At 36.5% G+C, this 20743-nt stretch overlaps 1 protein-coding gene across 1 annotated transcript in view; it reads right to left on the reverse strand.

Annotated features, from left to right (window-relative positions):
• EYS (eyes shut homolog) overlaps nucleotides 1-20743 on the reverse strand; it is a 710358-nt gene that overhangs the window by 235552 nt on the left and 454063 nt on the right. The window contains exon 34 of the mRNA XM_072333503.1: nucleotides 13372-13522. Coding sequence (XP_072189604.1) covers nucleotides 13372-13522 — 151 coding nt within the window. The remainder of the gene's footprint in view (nucleotides 1-13371; nucleotides 13523-20743) is intronic.

A 20743-nucleotide genomic window follows, 5' to 3' on the forward strand; every position in this document is an offset into this window, starting at 1 on the left:
GTAGGTCACTCCAAAAGAAATGCCTCCTACTTTATTTCTATGGAAACATAGACAGCTACAAAGAACACAATGATGCTATTTGATAGAAAAGATTCTAAGCTACAAAACACCATTTTTCACCAGATTCAGCACAATAAGAGACCATCCAGACAGACCTAATCAGGTTTGAGCAGTGGGCCCAGGAGAACCTCATCAGATTCAACAAATCCAAATGCAAGGTCTTACACGTGGGTCATGGCAACCCCCACAGTCATTACAAGCTGGGGATGTAAGGACTGAGCTCAGCCTTGCCAAAAATCACCTGGGGGTTCTGGTAGTTGACTCATTGGACATGAGCTAGCAACATACCTTCACAACCCAGAATGCCAGCTGTATCCTGGGTTGCATTAGATACATGATCAGCAGGTCAAAGGAGGTTATCCTGCACCTCTGCACTGGTGTGGCCTCACCTAGAATACTGCATCCAGATATGGAGCCCTCAGTACAGGAGAGTTAAATCTGTCAGAGCAAATCCAGAGGAGAGTCACAAAGGGTGATGTGACCCTCAGCCATGAGGACAGGCTGAGACAGCTGGGGCTGTTCATCCTGGAGAAGAAAAGTCTCCAGGGAGACCTGATAACAGCATTTTAGTTTCTAAAGTGGGGCTAGAAGAAAGAAGGGGACAGGCACCTTAGCAGGGTCTGTGCTGATAGGACAATGGAAAATGTTTTCAAATGAAAAGATAAATATATATATAAAAAAAAGAAGGGGGGGGGGGGTGTTCAAAATAGTGTTAGTAAAGCACTGGAACAGGTTTCTCAGAGAGGTGAATGATGCCCCAAACCTGGAGACATTCAGAGTCAGGCTAGATGGGGTTCAGCTTGACCTAGCTGTAGATATCCCTGTTCGTTGCAGGGGAGTTGGATGAGATTTCCTTTAAAGGTCCCATCCAACTCAAATGAATCTATGATTCTGTATGTATTTTTGCCAACAATGAATAAGTGCTTGCATACCTCACTCATAAAAATATGCATGGCCGTCTGGAATATGGCTCATCTTTCACACTGCTGTTGCTACTTCTGATACACAACACTCACTGTCCTTACATCCACTGTTGTCCATAAAAATTCAGTAAGCATCAATGAATGTCAACGGATGCAATTTTTTTGTGCATAAAGGAATTCAGTTCCACACTTTGGCTTCATACACATTGCTGTGTCAGGCGCCATTTTCTCAAACTGCCCCTCTGCTGCCATCTGTCACACAGCAACAAAATGTAATGGAATACTGGTGGGAAGGTTCATTCTGCACTTCCATATCAACAGCATTCATCTCTGATGTCATGAGACAGCATATTAAAACAGAAGACTACATATGGAGCAAGCCTCCTAATATTACTCTTTACATGATCCGATGTCCAATACACACATACATACAAATACATACATGCTCTATCTTCTTTAAAACAACTTCAGTAAATGAAAGAATCTGTAGAAGAATTACAGAATACAGATGAAGACAAAAAAAAAAAAAAAACAACCCCAACAAAAACGACTGTTTCTAATATACACAATATACAATTCACAATCAATAAAAACTCTGGTATTATAAATGTCACAAATACTTATCTCTGCAATCTTCCTAATTAAACTCAAAATGCAATCTGCAACCTAATATGAATTTTTGAATTCATTGTTATTGAGAAGCATTCAGAAACCATACTAGTAATAGGACAGAAAGAACTGAGGAGTCTTTTTATGTCTTTCAGACTGCAATCTCAATTCCATAAATATACAATTTATTAAATGTAACAGAAAGATTTATTGCATATTTTGATTAATGCAGTTTAAGTTCAGATTTTAGTATAACTGACAGAATCTTAACAATTTCTGCTGTCCCTCTGAGTTGGAATTATGTTTTGGCTTTTCAAAATGCCAGAACACTAATACTGACCTTCAGCAAGAATTCGCACTTGTTTCAAGTAGATAAAAGAATAATAATTTATTCAAAGAACTTACACGAGAATACTTATATATAAGGATAAGAATTAAAAAAAAAAAAAAAAAAAAAAAAAAAAGACTATATGCATACTGGTTAAATTAATCTATTTTTTAAAAAAGCAACAACAAAACCCAACAACAACTGAATGTGGCTCTATTTACTACAATACTCTCTGCACACAGAATCACCAAGGCTGGAAAAGACCTACAAGATGATCTAAGTTAAAACTGTTTTCCTTAAGTTGATATCTTGGATGCTGCAACATCCAAGATCATCATCATCAGACACCAGGAACACAGACCAACTAGAAAGGAAGAACACAAAGAGCTAATACAGTCTTCCAGGAACAGTTTATATTTTCCCTGATGATATCATATCTCTGTATTGCTTAGCTTTGGAGATCTAAAAATGTCATATCTTTAGATGCCAAGTGCTACTGACATACTACTCATGAAGAATCCCAGCAGGGAAGCACTGTGTTCATCCAAAACTGGCAAAAAAATTTCATACATTCATTTTTGAATCAATGGGATCAAGTAGGACAGTGTATTACCACTATATAATAACCATAATCAGAGTATCCAATGAGAATGGAAAGTCAGTTTTAATATAATTCTATCACATTTTTCTTATCTGGAAAACTTTTTTTTATTAAAAAAATAAAATAAAAAATCACATTCAAAATAAAAAAATAACACTACTGAGTTAGATAAATATGCTACCATAATAATAATAATGCAGCATGAACAATTTATTTGCTCTTCAATACAACTCCTCCATGATCCAATTACTAAGCTCTTATTTATTTTGAAAAGACAAGTAATTGCCTTTGGAAAAATACCTAAATTCTACTCAAAGAATACCTAAATACCTAAATACCTAAATTCTACTCAAAGGTACTCAAAAAACAATATGATAACCATCTTAATGGTAGAAAAATAAGCACTAGGATATCATGATGCCAGATTAAAAATCATTTAAAGTGTGGGCTGCATCAGAACCAAAGCAGTATAAATAAGGCAGTCAAGTAAATATATCTGCAAGTCAGTAACACAGATCCTTTTGCACAGAAATTTCATGCAGACATAAAAACACAGAATTAGAGCTATATTATATAGCAACTAACCTAGATGATGATAGAACTTCTTAAATACTGAAAGAGTTTAGAAAGCTAAGGCAGAAAAAAAAAAAAAAAAAAAAAAAAAATTAAAAAAAAAAAAAACAACCAGAAATAACAGCAGACTTTAATTACTCCCAGGCACTCTGATTACAAATCACAACAAGATAATATGATGCAGGGGGGACATTTTTAGATGCTTGAAACAATGGTTTCTTGCAAGCATTATCGAAACTACAGGAAGAGAACTAATTTTTGGTTTTGCATTGAGTCTGGATTGCATGGGATCTGCTACAGTACATAACCATCAAAATACTCCAGAAAAACTACCAACATTTCAATAATGACTATAATATAACCAGTGTTCTTCTGGGAGCAAAACACACTTAGAAAATCCACCAAAAATAGTTTAACTGCAACAGAGAGATGTTAGCTAGGATAAAAGTAACAGAAACAGCTAACAAGTAAAATGCTTGCAGGTCAGAGCAAAACCATGTGCATAGATTTCATATAACTCTATATACTCTTGTCAGTAAATAAATAAAGCATTAGTTTTAAAACAAGGAGATTGAGTGATAAAATAGAATAATCAAAAGGACTATGAGAAGACATCTTCTATGCCAAAAGAACAGTGGATGATACAAAGCCTTGCAAATTAATGCAATAATAATAAATATTTATTACAATAAATAATAAAATAATAAATAATAATGCAAATTCTACATATTTTCAGAAAGATGCTAGAACCCAACTCATGCTAGGCAGAAAAAAAACAAAACATAAAAACTTTCAAGAGTGTTAAAAATAGGAAGCCTGGAATCGTTCAAAGGTGGTATGTAACTACTCAAATGATGGGATTTAGCACCAAAATGCAGGAAGACTGCAAATACAACAACAGTAAGTTAAAAAGAACAGCAAAAGAACAAAAAGATTGAAAGTAAGAGCCATCAAGTCTATATTTCACTGGGGGCAATTTCCTAAGAGTAATAATAAAGAATGTAAGCAGAAAAATCTTGGAATAAAATGGCATAAAGAATCTGTATAACTCCGTAAAAGGAAGTTATGCTTTCCAGTCATTAGAATGCTTTGAACAAACTAATGGTCACATATCAGAAGATCATTTGATCAATGTGGCTAATTTGATTTCCAAAAATATGACATGGCTCCCTAACAAAAGGCTTTAAAGAAAATCAACAGTCATGGGAAATACAAGAAGGTCATTTGGACGAATAAGCAGGCTAAAGGAAAGGAAACAAACATTACTTTTCACACTGTACAGTTGTCACAAACACCACCAGATGGATCCAGTGAGTGCTGCTGAACAAATTATTTGTGAATGTAAGAAGTACTGAGGTGAACAAGTTTGATGACCTCAACAAACCAGAACAGTCAAAACAGAAGATTCCTGCATAGGACTGCAGAATCATCTTTCTTTGTTGGAGAGACAGACTACTGATTTTCAGGGACAAGTAATTGTTCAAAAAAACAGCATGCAAATTACATCTTCTCAACCTAAAGACAAGATGAGCAGGGGTGAATGTGACAGCAGTCAGTAAAACAATGAATGACACATAAAAGCTGAATAATTTGTAATGTGACAAATATTCATTTAGCCTCTCTGTATGTATTTATATAAATATATATATATAACAGCTTGCAGAAGCTTTTAATTAGCAAAAGCATTTGGGAGGTGCAAAGACAGATCCACAGCATACCTTAAACAGGCCTTTGGAATTAAAAATAATCATCAGAATCTAAGGCTGTCATGTCAGTATACAAGGAGAAATCAGACAATCTTTAGGTTGTAGCACACATTTCCAACCAGCAAATACACTGAAAAAGCCCTTTAGAACACTGTAATAGCAAACATGACAACAGAGCTGTATTTAGAAGAAATCTAACATGAGTACAGGAAACCAAAAGGGTGTGGTATTATTACAGGGACAAGTATTTAGTATCTTTTTTTTGGAAAAACACAGGGACAGAAATGGATGAGAAGAGGAGCAGTTCATGGTTTCAGTGGTACACTACTGATAAACCAAGAAGATATTGTAGGGGGGCTGATGCAGTTTGCTCTCTTTTTGTATCACAGATGAACTTCAAACTCAAGGTGCAGTGAAATACAGGTGCAGAATCACTACAAGCTGTGCACTTACATTCCACTATACCTTGAGTGAAGATTAATGCCAGGCAACTGGCTCCTACACAGCATATTCTGAGCTACAGCTTAAACTCATGGGACAGATAATGCTTTAAATTACAAATGAAGTATAAAACAACATTTGAACAATTGTCAAACAGACTTCTTATCTAAGAAAAAAGAAAATAAAAATCAACCAAACCCAAACCACTATAAACAGTGCACAGGTCTCACATTCACTGATCAAAAACAAACAAACAAAAAAACAACAAACAAACAAAAAACCAAAAACAAACAAACAAAAAACCAAAAACAAACAAACAAAAAACCAAAAACAAACAAACAAAAAACCAAAAACAAACAAAAAACCAAAAACAAACAAAAAACCAAAAACAAACAAACAAGAAACCAAAAACAAACAAACAAGAAACCAAAAACAAACAAACAAACAAAAAACACCATAGAAAGGATCATTTTTAAATAGAGGAAACTGTATGAACAAATCTGGCAATCTGACTGGCCATCAGTATGTCAAAATTTTGCCTTTTTTTTTTAATAAATCATCTGATTCTTAATTATTACGTATGAAAATTTCAGATGTTCTGTACACCAATAGGAAATTTCTGGAGATTCAGGACGTCATCCATGTAATATTTCAAACTAGCCACTCTTTTTTCTACAACTATACCACACTGCTGCATAATGTAATAGTCCAGCTTGTGCTGGTAATCCAATGTAAGATGGATGCCCTTTTTTGTTGGTTTCTCCAGGAATCTTCTCAAGGTGAACACTGTAGCCCAGCAGGCATTAAGTGGGTCAGAACCACTAATGGCATCTTTACTTCATTCACAACCAAGGACTACTGTAGCAGGTTACTAAAGCACTATATAAATATAACACTATACTAAACTGTTCTGTAATAGTTAATGTCAGAGCCCCATTCTGTAGCTTTATCTGATAAGGTGAATGCCAGATAATCAAACCTGAGTACCATGCACAGATTGTACTAAATTCCCCCACTGCTTTGCAATGCTCTGGCAAGGGAAATGGGTCATAAACTATGTCTAACTAGGCAGTTACAGAGGGTTCACTGTTGTTTCGGTCTGTGGAAGCACAGCAGCTGTAATATACAACAAACTGTCTTCAGATCTATCCAAATTATGGCCCTGATTCTGTGTTTTGTAACACCTGCTTTACAATGTCTCTATCTCCATTGAATGACTCAGTGGATGAAGAAAACTGTTGCAACAGAAAAGAGATAATGTTATACATTCCAGCAAGCATTTAGTGAAATATTTTAATATTTATATCAATCTATATACTATTTATATCTACCTGAGAATATTCTGAGACTAGGTGGATGGTTTTATACCAAAAATATAATTGTGACACCTCATTATCTCGTGTAAATGCAAAACTGCAAGTTTTCTACAAATTCCTTTAAAACACAAAATTATAGAATGGCTTGGGTTGGAAGGGACTCAAAGATCATCAAGGTCCAACCCCCCTGCCACAGGCAGGGCCATCCACCTCCATATCTAATACTAGACCAAGTTGCCCAGGGCCCCATCCAACCTGACCTTGAACACCTGCAGGGACGGGGGCAACCACAGCCTCTCTGGGCAGCCTGTTCCAGCACCTCTCACAATTCTCTTGGTAAAGAACTTCCCCCATCCCCCAGGAACACCCAGGTATGTGCCAGTAGTCTAATCAAGAGAATCTGAATGTGGAATCATCTCTATTTTGTCTTAGTTACAACACCAAAACACTACGATCCTGAGTGTATCATTCAATTATCTGTTGCATTTCCTAGAGGGTAATATGGAGATATCAGTGCTTGTATATATTGGTGCATAATTTCTACTTAATCTTGTATCCTAATTTTATTTAGAAAATTATTCTCCTAGTACAGAAGCTTCCCTTTCTTCTGAAACTTCTCCATTCAAATATTTGCACAGTTCAATTATGGAGATTTGTTTATGTTGAAAAGGAATATGAACACATAACGACATTTCTCATTCCCAATACAAAAATACTAACAACTCTAGAAATATAAATTACTGCAGCAATTATAGCAGCAGAAATAACACCATTACTGCAATCAACTATTGCTGGAGGTATTTGAAAACAATCCATAATTTCCCGTCAAGTGTACCAATCTTATCTTCTCTGCAGAACAACAAGCTATTGTAAACAATTAATGATACTAAGGCTAGCATGAAATTAATTATTCTAAAACATGTCTCAGGAGTTCAAAATATTTTTCTTTTTAATTTAAATTTCTGATTTCTCTTGTGTGTTTAAGTTGGTTTATATTCTTCTATTATTAATTTTTATACATTAGAAAACAAATACCATAAACAGCTTTCAAAAACAGGGATGAAGCTGATTTAACTATTTGCCTATTTGCTGTATGTGACAAGTCTGAAATACACCCTTCTGTACAGCTGACAGGTAAACAGAGGTTAAACAAGATGTTTTGTATGAAAGATTATTGTGATAAAAAAATGATCTGTGATAAATGGAAAACGCTCACCATTGCTGGAGACTCACAGTAAACTCCAAAAAGGAGCAATCTCCAGAGAAAGAAATCCTGCCTTAGTGGTAGTCAGCCCTTAAATGAGATCTAGGAGGGGTGGAGCCAAGCTACCTTCTGGTAGCACAGCTGAATTACCTTCAACTGTGCTCCCACAGCTGACTCGGTGCTTGCCTCAGGTGGTCAATCAGAGATTCAGGATATGATTACCAGTTTCCCAAACATCCTTCATATTTCCTTAACTGAGAAACAGAACATAATTTTAAAATAAATAATAAAGAAAACTGTCAGAGAACTGGAAGATTATTGCTGTATAGAGACTGCAGGCCAAGATCTATTCCAGCCAGCAATTTCTAACATAGCTGTTTAGCTTTTCTTCTGATCAGGACCATTTTACTAACCTCTCTCATATGAACCTACCAGACTTTACAAAGGAGAGTTTACAGAGAATAATAAAAACATTTTTTTTTTATTGTGTGTGTGTGTAACAGTTTACAGTGTATGAACTTGAATGAATAATGAATTAATCCAAGATGTTTCAATGCATATACCCGTTACCTAGTTTTTCACCCACATCTTCAGATCCCCAACCTCTGATTCTCACTGAGACAAGCTGTTTTTGTTTTGTTTTTTAATATCCTTTATTTTTGGGAACATGGAATTGTTTTCTTCAGATCAGCTGATATTATGTTATCTTACTGGTTCTAGGAGAAAATGATAACACAGCAAGATTTACAGGTGCTACTAAGTAGTGCTGTACAGAGCCAGGGCCATTTGCAGTGAGGGCCCAAGGAGCTAGGAGGGAGCAAGACTAGGACAGCTGACTTGAACTGCACAAAAGGATATTCTGTACCATATGACATCACGTGGAAGGAGTTTTGAAGTGGGTGGGAGTTCATCAGTCTCTCTTCTGCTGCTCAGGGGCTAGCTCAGCATCAGCTAGGGGGTAGTGAGCAATTGTTTGTGGATTACTTGTTATATAAATCTATATATGAGAATGTATATAAACAAGTAATCTCTCTCTATACATGTCGTAACTATTATCCTTTTCTCTATCTTAGTGAACAGTTTTATCTCAGCCCATGAGTTCTTCACTTTCCCCCCCCCCCCCTCAGTTCTCTCCCACATTCCACTGGGAAGACAGGGAGTGAGCAAACAACTGCCTGGTGCTCAGCTACCTTCTGGGTTAAACCACATGAGGAATATACAATCGGAGAACTATACCTGTGTTTCAGTTGCAGGTACCCAGATACTCCTGTAAGACAAGGCCAGGCCTGCCCTGTGCTGCACACAGCAGCTTCCATTGGGCTCCGGCAGCCCCACTACAGGGCACAGCTGAGCCCTGCAGTCAAGATGGAGGCATGTCTGGAGACCACGTCCAAGAAAGGACCAAAATACTGTACAGCACTTGTGAGAGAGAAGGGCGGAAAAAGTCTGAGAAACAGCCCTGCAGAAATCAATCACAGAAGTTCCAAGAGAAGGGGTGCTCCAGACAGAAGAGCAGGAACTCCCTGGAAGGACATGAAGCACCCTGTGTTGCAGTAGGCGTGTGTTTTCTGACAGGAAGCGCAGACTGTGGTGCACTTCACCAAGGCTGGGAAAAGGGGCAAATAGGAAGAAGCAGCAGGAAGGAGCTGTTATAGACTGACCACAATCACCATTCCCCATCCTTTTGGATGCTGAGCTCAGGGAAAAAAGGAATAGCCACTGCCCACCTTTGACCACCAAGCCTTCTGACATGGAAGATAATCATACTGGTTAGGCACAGTTTCCTCAGACCTTTTAGTCCTTCATTTATTTCTATAATTGTCTCAGGAACTGAGGTATCTTGTTGGCTTGACCAGGTCATTGTTACCCAAGTCTTCCTGGTGCTTTTAAAGACAAACATGATGTCATATTTGCCTTTTTCCATTGATCAGGGACCTCCTCTGATTGCTATAGTTTTTACAGAGATGATAGAGAATGGTCTTGCACAAGCCAGTGGTGCAGGCTTGTATGCATGACATCTGGATCAATGGTGCTTTCTACATCCGGTTTACCTAAATGCTTAATAACTCTGTCTTGCTCTACTACTGGCAGTGTTCCTCCCACCAACCATGACTACAAGGCTGTTGGTGGTATGGGAGGTCTGAGAGCTCCTGATTAGCAAAAAAATAAATAAATAAATAAATAAAAATTCTATTGAGTGTTATAACATTGCTTTCCTTGATGCCACAAATGTTCTTTTAAAACATACTGCTGCCTTGAGAGTAATATATCTGTTCTCTGCACTGCTATAATCTCTGCATTCCCAAACCATGGCAGCAGCCAGGGAAATCAGTTGTATGTGGTTAGAAAGGAAATTCAATCTTCTGTTCATAGTGCACAATGACTTCTATTACCCTGAGCAGTGGAAACATGCATAGTTGGTGCTAATCCAGCCTTCTAGCCTAAAGTATTATCTTTTTGTTTACTGATATTTCCGTTCAAAATAGCGTATCCTGGGCAGAATACCAATCAGGTTCAGAGAAGTCTCAAAACCTCTGTGAGAACACACAGAACAACAGTAATTACTCCGTAGTTCTTAAACTACCCTTTGATTCCCCATCCAAACTTTCCAACAAACACCCTCAAAAGAAGTATCAAAGTGTATCCCTTCATTGGTATGCAAGACCAAAAGGGAAAGTAGTCAAGGTAAGGAAAGGAATCTCCCTTCATTTTTGGAAATGAAATCTTCAACTCTTTGAGAATAAAAGGCATGGAGTAATTTTTGCACCTTACCTTAAATGTTGAGGGCACTCTAAGCAACATAAAATAACAAATGTGCCAACTGAAAAAAGTGCATAGACATCCAAGAGGGAAACAACATTCCTGGAAACTCTCAGAGGAAACAAACTTTTACCCTGAGGGCTGCAGTGATCATATCAAACTTCAATCATAAAGAAAGCAAAAGAAGTCTCACACTGAAGTCAATAAGATAGTGTGGGCCTGTTACAGAAATATGGACAAACAAATACTGTGTCAACAGTTCTGGCAATTGCAGATAGAAATTCCTGTTAGACATGAACTGGCATCAGTTAAAATGATCAGCTGAAGTGTAAGGTCTGAAGTTACTGTTCTTTACAACTTAGACAGTTTTGGACAGTAGAGAGCCAACAGCAGAGTGAACTACTCCAGTGAGAGATTGAGCTCATCTAAAACAAGACAATGTATAATTAGGCAGATACCACAGATATCACAAGGGTCATTATGAGACTTGACTCAAAGAGCAGTTAGAGCATTTGCCAGGAAGAGCTGAGTCACAGCTGGAGCAGAATCCTCCTCAGAAGCAAAATGCTGGATCAAGGTCAAAACCAGGCCTTTTCTGTTTTGGGGATGATGAAGGTTTTATAGTAGAAACTTCCTCTGTCAAATCTGATGAGAAAGAAACTTCCTGGAGTGGTTTTTCTATTGCTGGGAACGAGCAGTCAAAATAAAGAGAATTTGGGCAGACTGTTTTCCATTGTCTGACAGAAACGACAAGTATAGTCCTTAAAGACTGCGTGTGACTTACAGACAACACACCTTGATGAGAAAGCCAAGAAAACACAAACTTAACCAGTAAGAAAAAAATTAAAATGAACACAAGGAATCACAAAGGAAAAAGGAAAATGAAGGAAAATAAATTGCATAGGTAATAAGAAGCAACAAGCAGTGAGCTGCAAAATAGCTTCATGCAGAACCAGCGAGGCAACTGAGAGTCTAAGATACATTTTTACCTTTGGGAAATTTATATGAATAAATACTTTCTAACTACTGAGGTAAAGTATCAATGGCTTGAGCACTTACATGTTGCACAATGCTGTTATTACTTCTTCTGAATAAAAAACATAGATCATAACATTTCACCTATTAATCCTGCATTAAAAGTAGAAGAATCTATCAAACTGTCATATACTTAAAGAAAGGAAGCTCATGTTGATATGAGTCTGAGACACATCCAAGCAATAAATTTTAGCAGTAAATTACCTGTAGCCACTGTATTTTATTGCTATTTTAACTTGCATAATGTAAAGCTTTTGTTCCGGACTTTTTATTGAAACTGACTGATGAGGAGCTATTTACTGTCTCAGACTTCCTATTCACACACACACAGAATTAAATATAACCCTCAAATAAGTTGCTCCTTTATTTTCTTCTAAATAACACTCCAGTGACTGAAATTCTAAGTTTCCTTTGTTGTTTCTTAGGGAGATCCCTCCAAACATTAACTTTAGCCAAAATCAAATAACTTTGCAAATAATGGCTTTGTCTTTTTTGTTAGTTTAGAATATTTATTGAGGCTGCATACCTCTAGTAAGTTAATTTTATAAACAACTAACACAGTAAAATAAGCCAGCTTCACTATGAGGATAATGTGGGAGACAGTGTCCTTACTTAGATAGGCCTTACTGAAGTCCAAGTAGACCACACTGACAGCCTTACTCTCATCCACTAAGCTTGTCACACTGTCATAGAATGAAGTCAGGTTTGTCAGACAGGATCTACCATTTGTAAACCCACACTGAATGGGCCTGATCCCCTGGTTGACCTTTAAGTGGTCTGTGATAGCTCCCAAGATTATCCATTCTATAATCTTCCCAGGTACCAAGGTGAGGCTGATAGACCTGTAGCTGCCAGGATCATCTTTCCAGCCCTTTTTAAAGATGGGCTTCATATTTGCCAGTCTCCAGTCTGCTGAGATGTCCACTGGGACGTTACATACAGGCTCTGCTCTATTGACCCCAGTTACACCCCCACCCTTGTTCATACCCAGTTTAAAGCTCTATGAATGAACCTTCCCAACTCCCATCTTAAAACCCCTTCTCACCAGTGGGTGAAGCTTCTCCTACCAGTTGCCAGCTGGCCTGATCTTTTGCAAACAGATAAGAGATCAAAAAACCCATGCCATGTCTACATCCATCCTGCCCATATTAGTAGTCACTCACTGATATCCATTATTGTGACTACCCTACTTGAATTCCTCTGCAACAATAATTCAGTAGTAATCCACTTCTCTCCAGCCCTCAATATGTTCCTGTATGTACTCTCATCACTATTTTTATAGCTACTTCTCCCCCACTTCTGTTCTAGTCTCACTCCATATTACATCTCACACCCACATACACCCAACTTGTTCTACAAACATAGCCCCACAATCTCAAGTTCCTGTACTGCTCTTGTCAGCCTTGACTGCTGTTCCACAGGTTAGCACACTCTTTCATTTTCAGAAACATCTTTCATTTCTTTCATTTTCAGAAACATCTTTCTGTGAGCAGGACAAAAGCAGAGGTCCTCTTTGGATGGAAAATTCAATGCTGTTAGACTTTCCACATAAAATGCAGCTACCAGGTACCTCTAAATTTGCTCATATTTCTTCCCTAACTCTGTCTACTTAAGGCAAATAGGATTGCAGCTTGAGTCATACTGCCATTTCCGTTCAGTTCACTTGCTGAGGATCCAGACACCAGCAAAACTCTAGGCATAATCCCCAAAAGTGTGTAAACAATTCTTATTTTTTGTATATACCTCCATTTATATTGTATTCATATGCCACGGTTGAAATATCAAACATCTTAAAATAAATAACAATTAAAATACCTGTTTTATTGCAGAAGAATAAGGCAAACCACCAACAAATATGGATCCCGTTTCAAGCCCATACATACTGGATTGGAAATTGCTAGGCGTTCTTGTCTTGGCAGATATCTCCAGGATCAACATTTCTGCTTCACACGGTACCATGCTTTGCCTGCACAAAATTAGAAGTAGGGACATTTTACCAATATACATAGTTTGCATTACTGTTAATCTAACAAATAGGCTGTCTCACAGTTTTGGCTGAGTTTATTATCATCATAGAGGCTGATATGCTGCTGTATTTGGCATTTTTGATGAAAATAGCTGTGATAATACACAGCTTTTCTCTTTAACAGAGCAGTGCTGACAAAGATCAAAGGACTGTTCAGTTTTTTGTGCTGCCATGACAGTGAAGAGCTAGAGTTACCTAAGGAGCTGGGAAAGGACAGCACCAGGACAGCTGATCCAGATTGGCCTAAGGGATTTTCCATACAAACAGCATCATGCTCAGAAAAATAAAAACCAAAATACAACAACAACAAAAACAGGGGGAAGAAAGAGAAAGAAGAGAAAGGGAACTACATTAATAATAATGGTATTTATTTTCCCAATAAAGCATTACACAAGCTGATCACTGCTTTCCTGGGAGTGACTGAGCACCTGCCTGCTAATAGACAGTTAGCAAATGCATTCCTTGTTTTGCTTTGCCTTGCAAGTTGTCTTCATATCAGCACACAAGTTCACGCACTTTTACCTTCCCAATTTTCTGCCCCATCTCACTTGGGGAGAGTGAATTGGTGGCAGTGTGGTGCTGAGCTGCCTGGTAGGGTAAAGTGCCAACAAGCTTTTACTAAAATCAATGAGGAAAGAAAATCAAACAAATAGCTGTTCTGGTAATAAAAACCATAAACATAAAACAAGCTGTTTAACAAGCTGTAAGCTGGCGTGTCTTTGGATTTTGAACTTCCATTAAAATGAAAACATAGTAAATCTAAGCAGTATAATTGCTAAAAAAGTCAAAACATATAGTGGCTGAATAAAAAAAAGTTAAACAACATTTCACAATACTAATAAGATTTTTTCATTTCACAGAAAGACATCTAATTAACTAAATTATTGTAAATATCCTTTCTTTTATCATACCAAAAAAGATAATCCAGAAAAGCAATTTAAAATAAACTGCATTTTACAGAGAACAGACCTATTATAATCTGTAATGCTTATTTTCAAAAGCATCATTCCTAAGACTGAGGACAAAACAAAAGCCCACAAGTTAGCAATTTCTACCAGCCTCTTCTCTCATTAAACAGAAGAGTTCTGGTAAAGCTCTATGTCAGAAAATCAGAGCTCAATCAGATGTACGTGTAAAAATAATTCAAATGCCTTTGCAGTACAGGTGCCTAAAAAAAATAACCTCAGTAAAAGTAGCTTTTATCAGCCAAAGCTCTGAAAGTAAGAGTGTGCCATTTAGATAGGATGGTATAGATAAAGTGTAAATTCAGTTTACTTTCAATAATGCCAAATCAGTTTCTGAAACTTAGACAAAAAGGATGGAGTGAAGTTTCTTCATTATCTTCTCTCAGATGATGCACAAAGGCTCTCCCATACATATATCATCTGGCACGGTTTTCTGTCTTCTTCTATTGAGAGGGTGGAGAGTTCACACTAGCAAAATTTGTAAACAACAATCTGTTTATTGTCTGCACAATTCTATTTCTTGTGACACTTAAAGAGAAAAAATATGAATGTGGTATTAGCCTTTTAACAGAAAGGACTGTAAAAGTTTTTGCAGGCAAACAAAATATCTTCTATCTCACAGCAAATAACTTCAGAGGAAAAGCATGAAGTTTGCTTTGTTAGTTAAATAAACATAAGAAAAATAAAAAGGGGCTTTTAATTTTGCGTTCAAAAAGTCAACTGAAAAACTCAGTTGCTGAAATAATAATAATAATAATAATAATAATAATAATAATAATAATAATAATAATAATAATAATAATAATAATAAAATTATCATCAGTTTTTAGAAAGTTTTATGAAATTTATTAATTAATTTATTAATTAATAGCTAACTGCAACCAGAACTGCAATCAAGGAGAGGAATGTCTTCCTCACATGTTTTGTAGATAAGCAAATGCAGAATGTTCTACTGCACATAGTTTTCATTACTTGCTTTCAATGGAATTTTGCTGATAAATGCACGTAATTTCATATATGCACTCTCAGTGGTTCTGTTTGCAACAATCAAGCTGTTTTACCCATGGCTGAAACCCAGTGTGACATTCTGAATAAATTCATTCTACAGCAGAAAGCTTTGGTGTGAGTTCTAAGGAAAAAAAAAATCAGTGAGTTTTAAATAACTACAGTTTCTTCTGGGGCATAATACTTATCAATAAAGGGATAATAACAGTATAATAATCTTTCTGAAATATTTTATATCAGATATTTTAATGCACCCTAATTTAGGACTGGAATGAAAGAGGGTTAGGAGCAGAACTGACAGGAAGAGGTTATTTCATTTTATTTTCTAAACTCATTTACAGGTACGTTGAATGAAAAAAGCTGATCACTTAGCTTTTTTAAATTATTATTATTCTTTTTTTAATTACAATTTTTCCTCTACATATTTTGGGATGCTAACACTGTAAATGGTTATATGACCATGTGGTATTTCTGTTACACTAGCATTCAATTTAAAAATATAGTTCTTTTCACAGTAGCTTTGGAGATATTTGTTAGCTTATATGATGAATTTGCAGAGGGATTTTTGTATGCAGATATAAACATACTCTGAAACTAATTTCCAGTACTCTATGTCAGAAAACAAGTTAATGCAATTCATTAGTGTGTGAGCTGCCTAGTCCTAAGCTTGTTAGAATGGCAGCCGTGCACCTTTGATTGTGCTTGATTGAATCTAGCAAGGTCTGGCCAAATTAGAATAACAACCTAAAACCATTATTGTTGAGCATTCGCTGATGATACAATCACCGGGTTGCATATGCACTCTACAAAATTTCCATCAAGCTTTTAAAATACTTTTTCTACGATCAGCATGTTGGGTGCTTTAAAGGTCAGGTAAGAAGATAGAGCTTTTTGCATAATTATAAATATGGAAATGCACACAGCAACAATCAAGCACTTTTGCTTGGTAAGCTACCAGTAATTGTACCTCGGTCCAATCCAAAGGTAACAGTTCACAGATTTCTCAATTGTACTTACGTAAATGCAATGATTAAACACAGGCCTATTACTCATCACTCAAAGTTAAGGTCTGTCTAAACAGTATTAAATCCATTGGCTGATGCCTCCCAGGTTGGAAGAATGGAAAGGTCAGATAATCATTTGATGACTATTGGGAAAAGGTACCTAAACATTGCAATAGCTGCATGAAATGCAAATTCTTTTACATGATGTCTTTACTTGCTAATATTTGTCAGTGAAGATTAAATTACCTGCTTGGGTTTATCACAAAATGGTAAAAAGGTAGTAAACAAATGGAGGAAGTGCAGGAGGGAAAAGGGGATGCCCACAAAAAATATTGTAAAGCTTTTTTGATCTGTGTTTTCTTCTCCCAGTATGAAAGCTAAAGCTCTTGTTCTAGAAACAAGACTGAAACTTTTACCTGTCTAGCAATTTCACTTTGAATGTGACCAACAGTAAACAATTCACTAATTACCTTTGAAACATTTAGGATGTAATCTTATCATTCAGCCCATTAAACAAAAATAACAGTGGATCTGCAAACAGTTCTGTTAAACATGAGCTGGGGACTGCAAGAATGGAAGTTTTATTATCAAATATTTTAAAACAAAAACAAACAAACAAACAAAACAAAACAAAACAAAACAAAAAAAAGAGAATTTTTTCAATATTGTCAAAAGCAATTGATAAAGTAAAGCTCAAAAACATATTTAATTATCTTTTTGTTTAAACATTACTTTATCAATTTGCTATCCTGAAAAAATAAAAATTAAAAAATCAAAGAAAACTCCTGTTTCCTCCCAACATTCCATTGGTCCCCCTCCAGCAGCCTAAATCAGGTAGTACCACAGCTCTTCCCCCTTACCCAATGGCTGGGGGTTAAAGACCCCCATCCTGTTCAGTAGCTGACACTTCTCCCAATCTCCATGTTCAGAATCTCAGGAGTTGTAAATTCCAGAGAGTTCTTCCTGGAAGAGGCACCCGCAGTTTCCTGATGTGCCCATCAATTAGCATGTTTTGGAGGTTTGTTTCTCATTATTGTCTCTAAGATTGCTGTATTAGGTCTATGTCTTGGCATATTTAGTTTCTGGCTTCTTCCTTTTGCTGCAGTTTCCAAGCTGACATAGTCCCTGACCAGATAACCTTGCTGTAATGAACATTCCCAAGCTCTCACATACCCTCATCAATTAGAATGAGTGGTCAGGTTTGTCTCCTATCACTGCCTTCTTTATTACCTGTAGGTCAGCTTTGGGTCGCTGTCCCTCTCTTCTTATCTCTTGTGGCTTAGAAAGAGGTCCTTGACCAGATAACCTTACAGGAGCTGTCACTCTCCTTCCACATACCATTACATTCACATTACCCCAGTAAATTTATTTAGATAGGAAGCATCAGTTACTCTCAGAATTATTACATTTTTCCCTTTGCAGTAAGATGCATCATTTCAGACTCCTCACATATGTTGGTCCTGATTATTCCCTGTTGAGGCATCAAGGTAACATGCTCTAATGTTGCAGATGAAACACAGAGTCAACAACATGCATTCTTCTTGTTCCTTCTGACAGGAGACTTATTTCCTGGACCCGGGGCTGATTTCTTAATCTGGACTTGTACAGTGAACTAAGTAAATAAGAAAGGACAAAGAAACTAAAGACAAAGCATCAAGTAAATTGCTCTAACAATGTGGAAGAGGGGTGGGGGTTGGGATGGGTTTAGAGGCTTGCTCATGTCTCATATTCTAAGCAGTGAACAAATACAGTTATATATAAACATGGTTCCCTCATTCTTTTAACTTTTATTAATTTATTTTTAAACACTTATTTACTTATTACTAATTATGTTTCCAATGTGAGCTCAGGTCCTGACACACAATTAGCCATATTTTCACCAACTTATCACACTTCTCCTGTAAATGCTGCAACTCCTCTAGCTGTCACCTTCCATTCCGAGACTAAAAAAGTTCACTGGTTAGCATAGCTGAGGAATTATTTTTTATTTCAAATGTTTCCTATGTGTTCTACAAGAAGTATTTTAAAGACTTGGTCTCAGACACGTCAATTGGTCTCAAGTCCTGAAAATTTCTTTCAGATGATTTTACTTACCACTGTAGACTTCAGTAGAGAAAAAATAAATCTGTCAGTCTTTGGCTATTTCTGTATTGTATTATTTGACCACTTTGATGGTCCTAAATTTTAACTTCTGAATATTTTCTTTGATGGCAGAGTTCTGAAAAGCTGTATTATATGATTTGTATCTAAGATGATGTGTGATTAAATGAGCATTTATCCTGCAGGTTACAAAACAACAGTTTGTATCAAACTAATTGGCTGCATTAACTTGTTATTAACTGTTATTAGGAACAATTTGTTATAATTAAATCCATTGTATTGAATTAAATTGTTAGAAATGCATTTCCTTATTCTGTGTGGACTTGTATGATATAATCCTTCTTTGTGGAATATTTGTAAAATATTGTATATTTGTAAAATATTGAGCTTTGATCTTCAAATGTTTTTCATTTTAGATAAGCCTTTTCTCTACATTATATTGCATTATATTGATGCAAACCAAAATACACATATTTAACTGTAAACAAATGTACTTTTTAATACTAAGAAGATAAAAGCTCCTGCTGCCAAAACATAAAACTCAGTTGTTGTTATAGTTAGCATGCACTTAGTATTTCATCTCCTGTACTCATCTCTGGTGAGGCTGCAGCCTTAGTACTAAGTTCAGTTATGGGCCTCTCACTAACACAAAGACTTTGAGGCCCTGGATCATGTTCAGAGAAGGTCAATGAAGCTGGTGAGGAGACTGGAGCACAAGTCTTATAAGGAGCAGCTGAGGGGACTGGGATTATAAAGTTTGGAGTAGGGGAGGCTCAGGGGAGACTTTATTGCCCTCTACAACTATCTGAAAGAAGGCTCCAGTGTGGTGGAGGTCAGCCTCTTCTGCATAACTTATGATAGGATAAGAGGGAATGGCCTCAAGACGCACCAGAAGAGGTTCAGGTTGGATATTAAGAAAAGTTTCCTCTCCAAAAGAGCAGTCAGGCCCTGGAATGAACTGCCCAGTGAGGTGATAGAGTCACCGTCCCTAAGGGTTTAATGCACAATACTGGTGGTGGGTTGATGGTTTGACTAGATTACCATAGTGGACTTTTCTAAATTTAATGATTCCATGATTCTACTATAAAAGACTGAGTAAGAAACTGACAATCACATTAATAACAAACTAACTAAAGGAAAAGTACTTCAGATGAAATATTTTGAATAAAAAACACTTCCTTTACTTTATGATCATTAGGTTTGTCATAATTGTACCAGCTTTATTTTCAATATTTTTTTTTCTTTGAAAAATTGATCAGTGCAAATTTTCTAAGATGCATATGCAAGGAGAAAATCTACTTCCAGTATTCTCATTTTCGAGAAACTGAGTACAGGATTTGAAAATACTTATTCCAGTTTCCTCTGTAATCATTTCTCTATCCATTTCCACTATTCCTTCTTTGTCTGTGAAATCTGAGCTTTTGTTGAACAAATAAAGCACTTGTTGTAGAGACTTCAGAAAGGGAAAGGGCATTCTGAGAGGTCCAGTAATGCAGAACTAAATTGTATCATAAATGAGAATATCTATGTAACATTAGATGCATAACAGCATGATATATATATTTTTTTTTCCTCAAAGAAAGCTTGGCTCTGAAAGTTAAGCTGCTCATTATAACAAGATGAGATTTAACCTAGCATTTTGGGAAAATGCTGAAAGGACTGGGGACATGCACTGTAGATATGGTGGAACCTGGGTCATCTCACAGGCACTTCCAGTCCATCTGTATGTATATTCTGACTGGCAGTTCAGGCAAAAGCTAAGTTCCAGCCTTTATTCCATGGACATTCATATATTCCTTCTCTCTTCTTTGCACAGCAATTTGTATTAAGGAAATCGCTCAGCTGAAAACAAAGGTAGTATGTATTTTTGACTGGATCAGTTCTCTATATGAGCTCTGGTTACATAGCTAGAAAAGAAAGAAAAGAACAAAGCAGCCTAAACATAGAAAAAACAAGTCTCCCTGAGGCCAAAAGTCTGTCAAGTGGGACTTGGCACTGTTGGTCTTTCACTGTAGTCACATTCAAAAAGACATAAAAGGAGCTCATTCTTTAAAGGTGTGCTTTGTTTAGAGCATAAAATAACCAGA

This window comes from Excalfactoria chinensis, chromosome 3 (assembly GCF_039878825.1).
Source record: "Excalfactoria chinensis isolate bCotChi1 chromosome 3, bCotChi1.hap2, whole genome shotgun sequence".
NCBI classification, from domain to species: Eukaryota; Metazoa; Chordata; class Aves; order Galliformes; family Phasianidae; genus Excalfactoria; species Excalfactoria chinensis.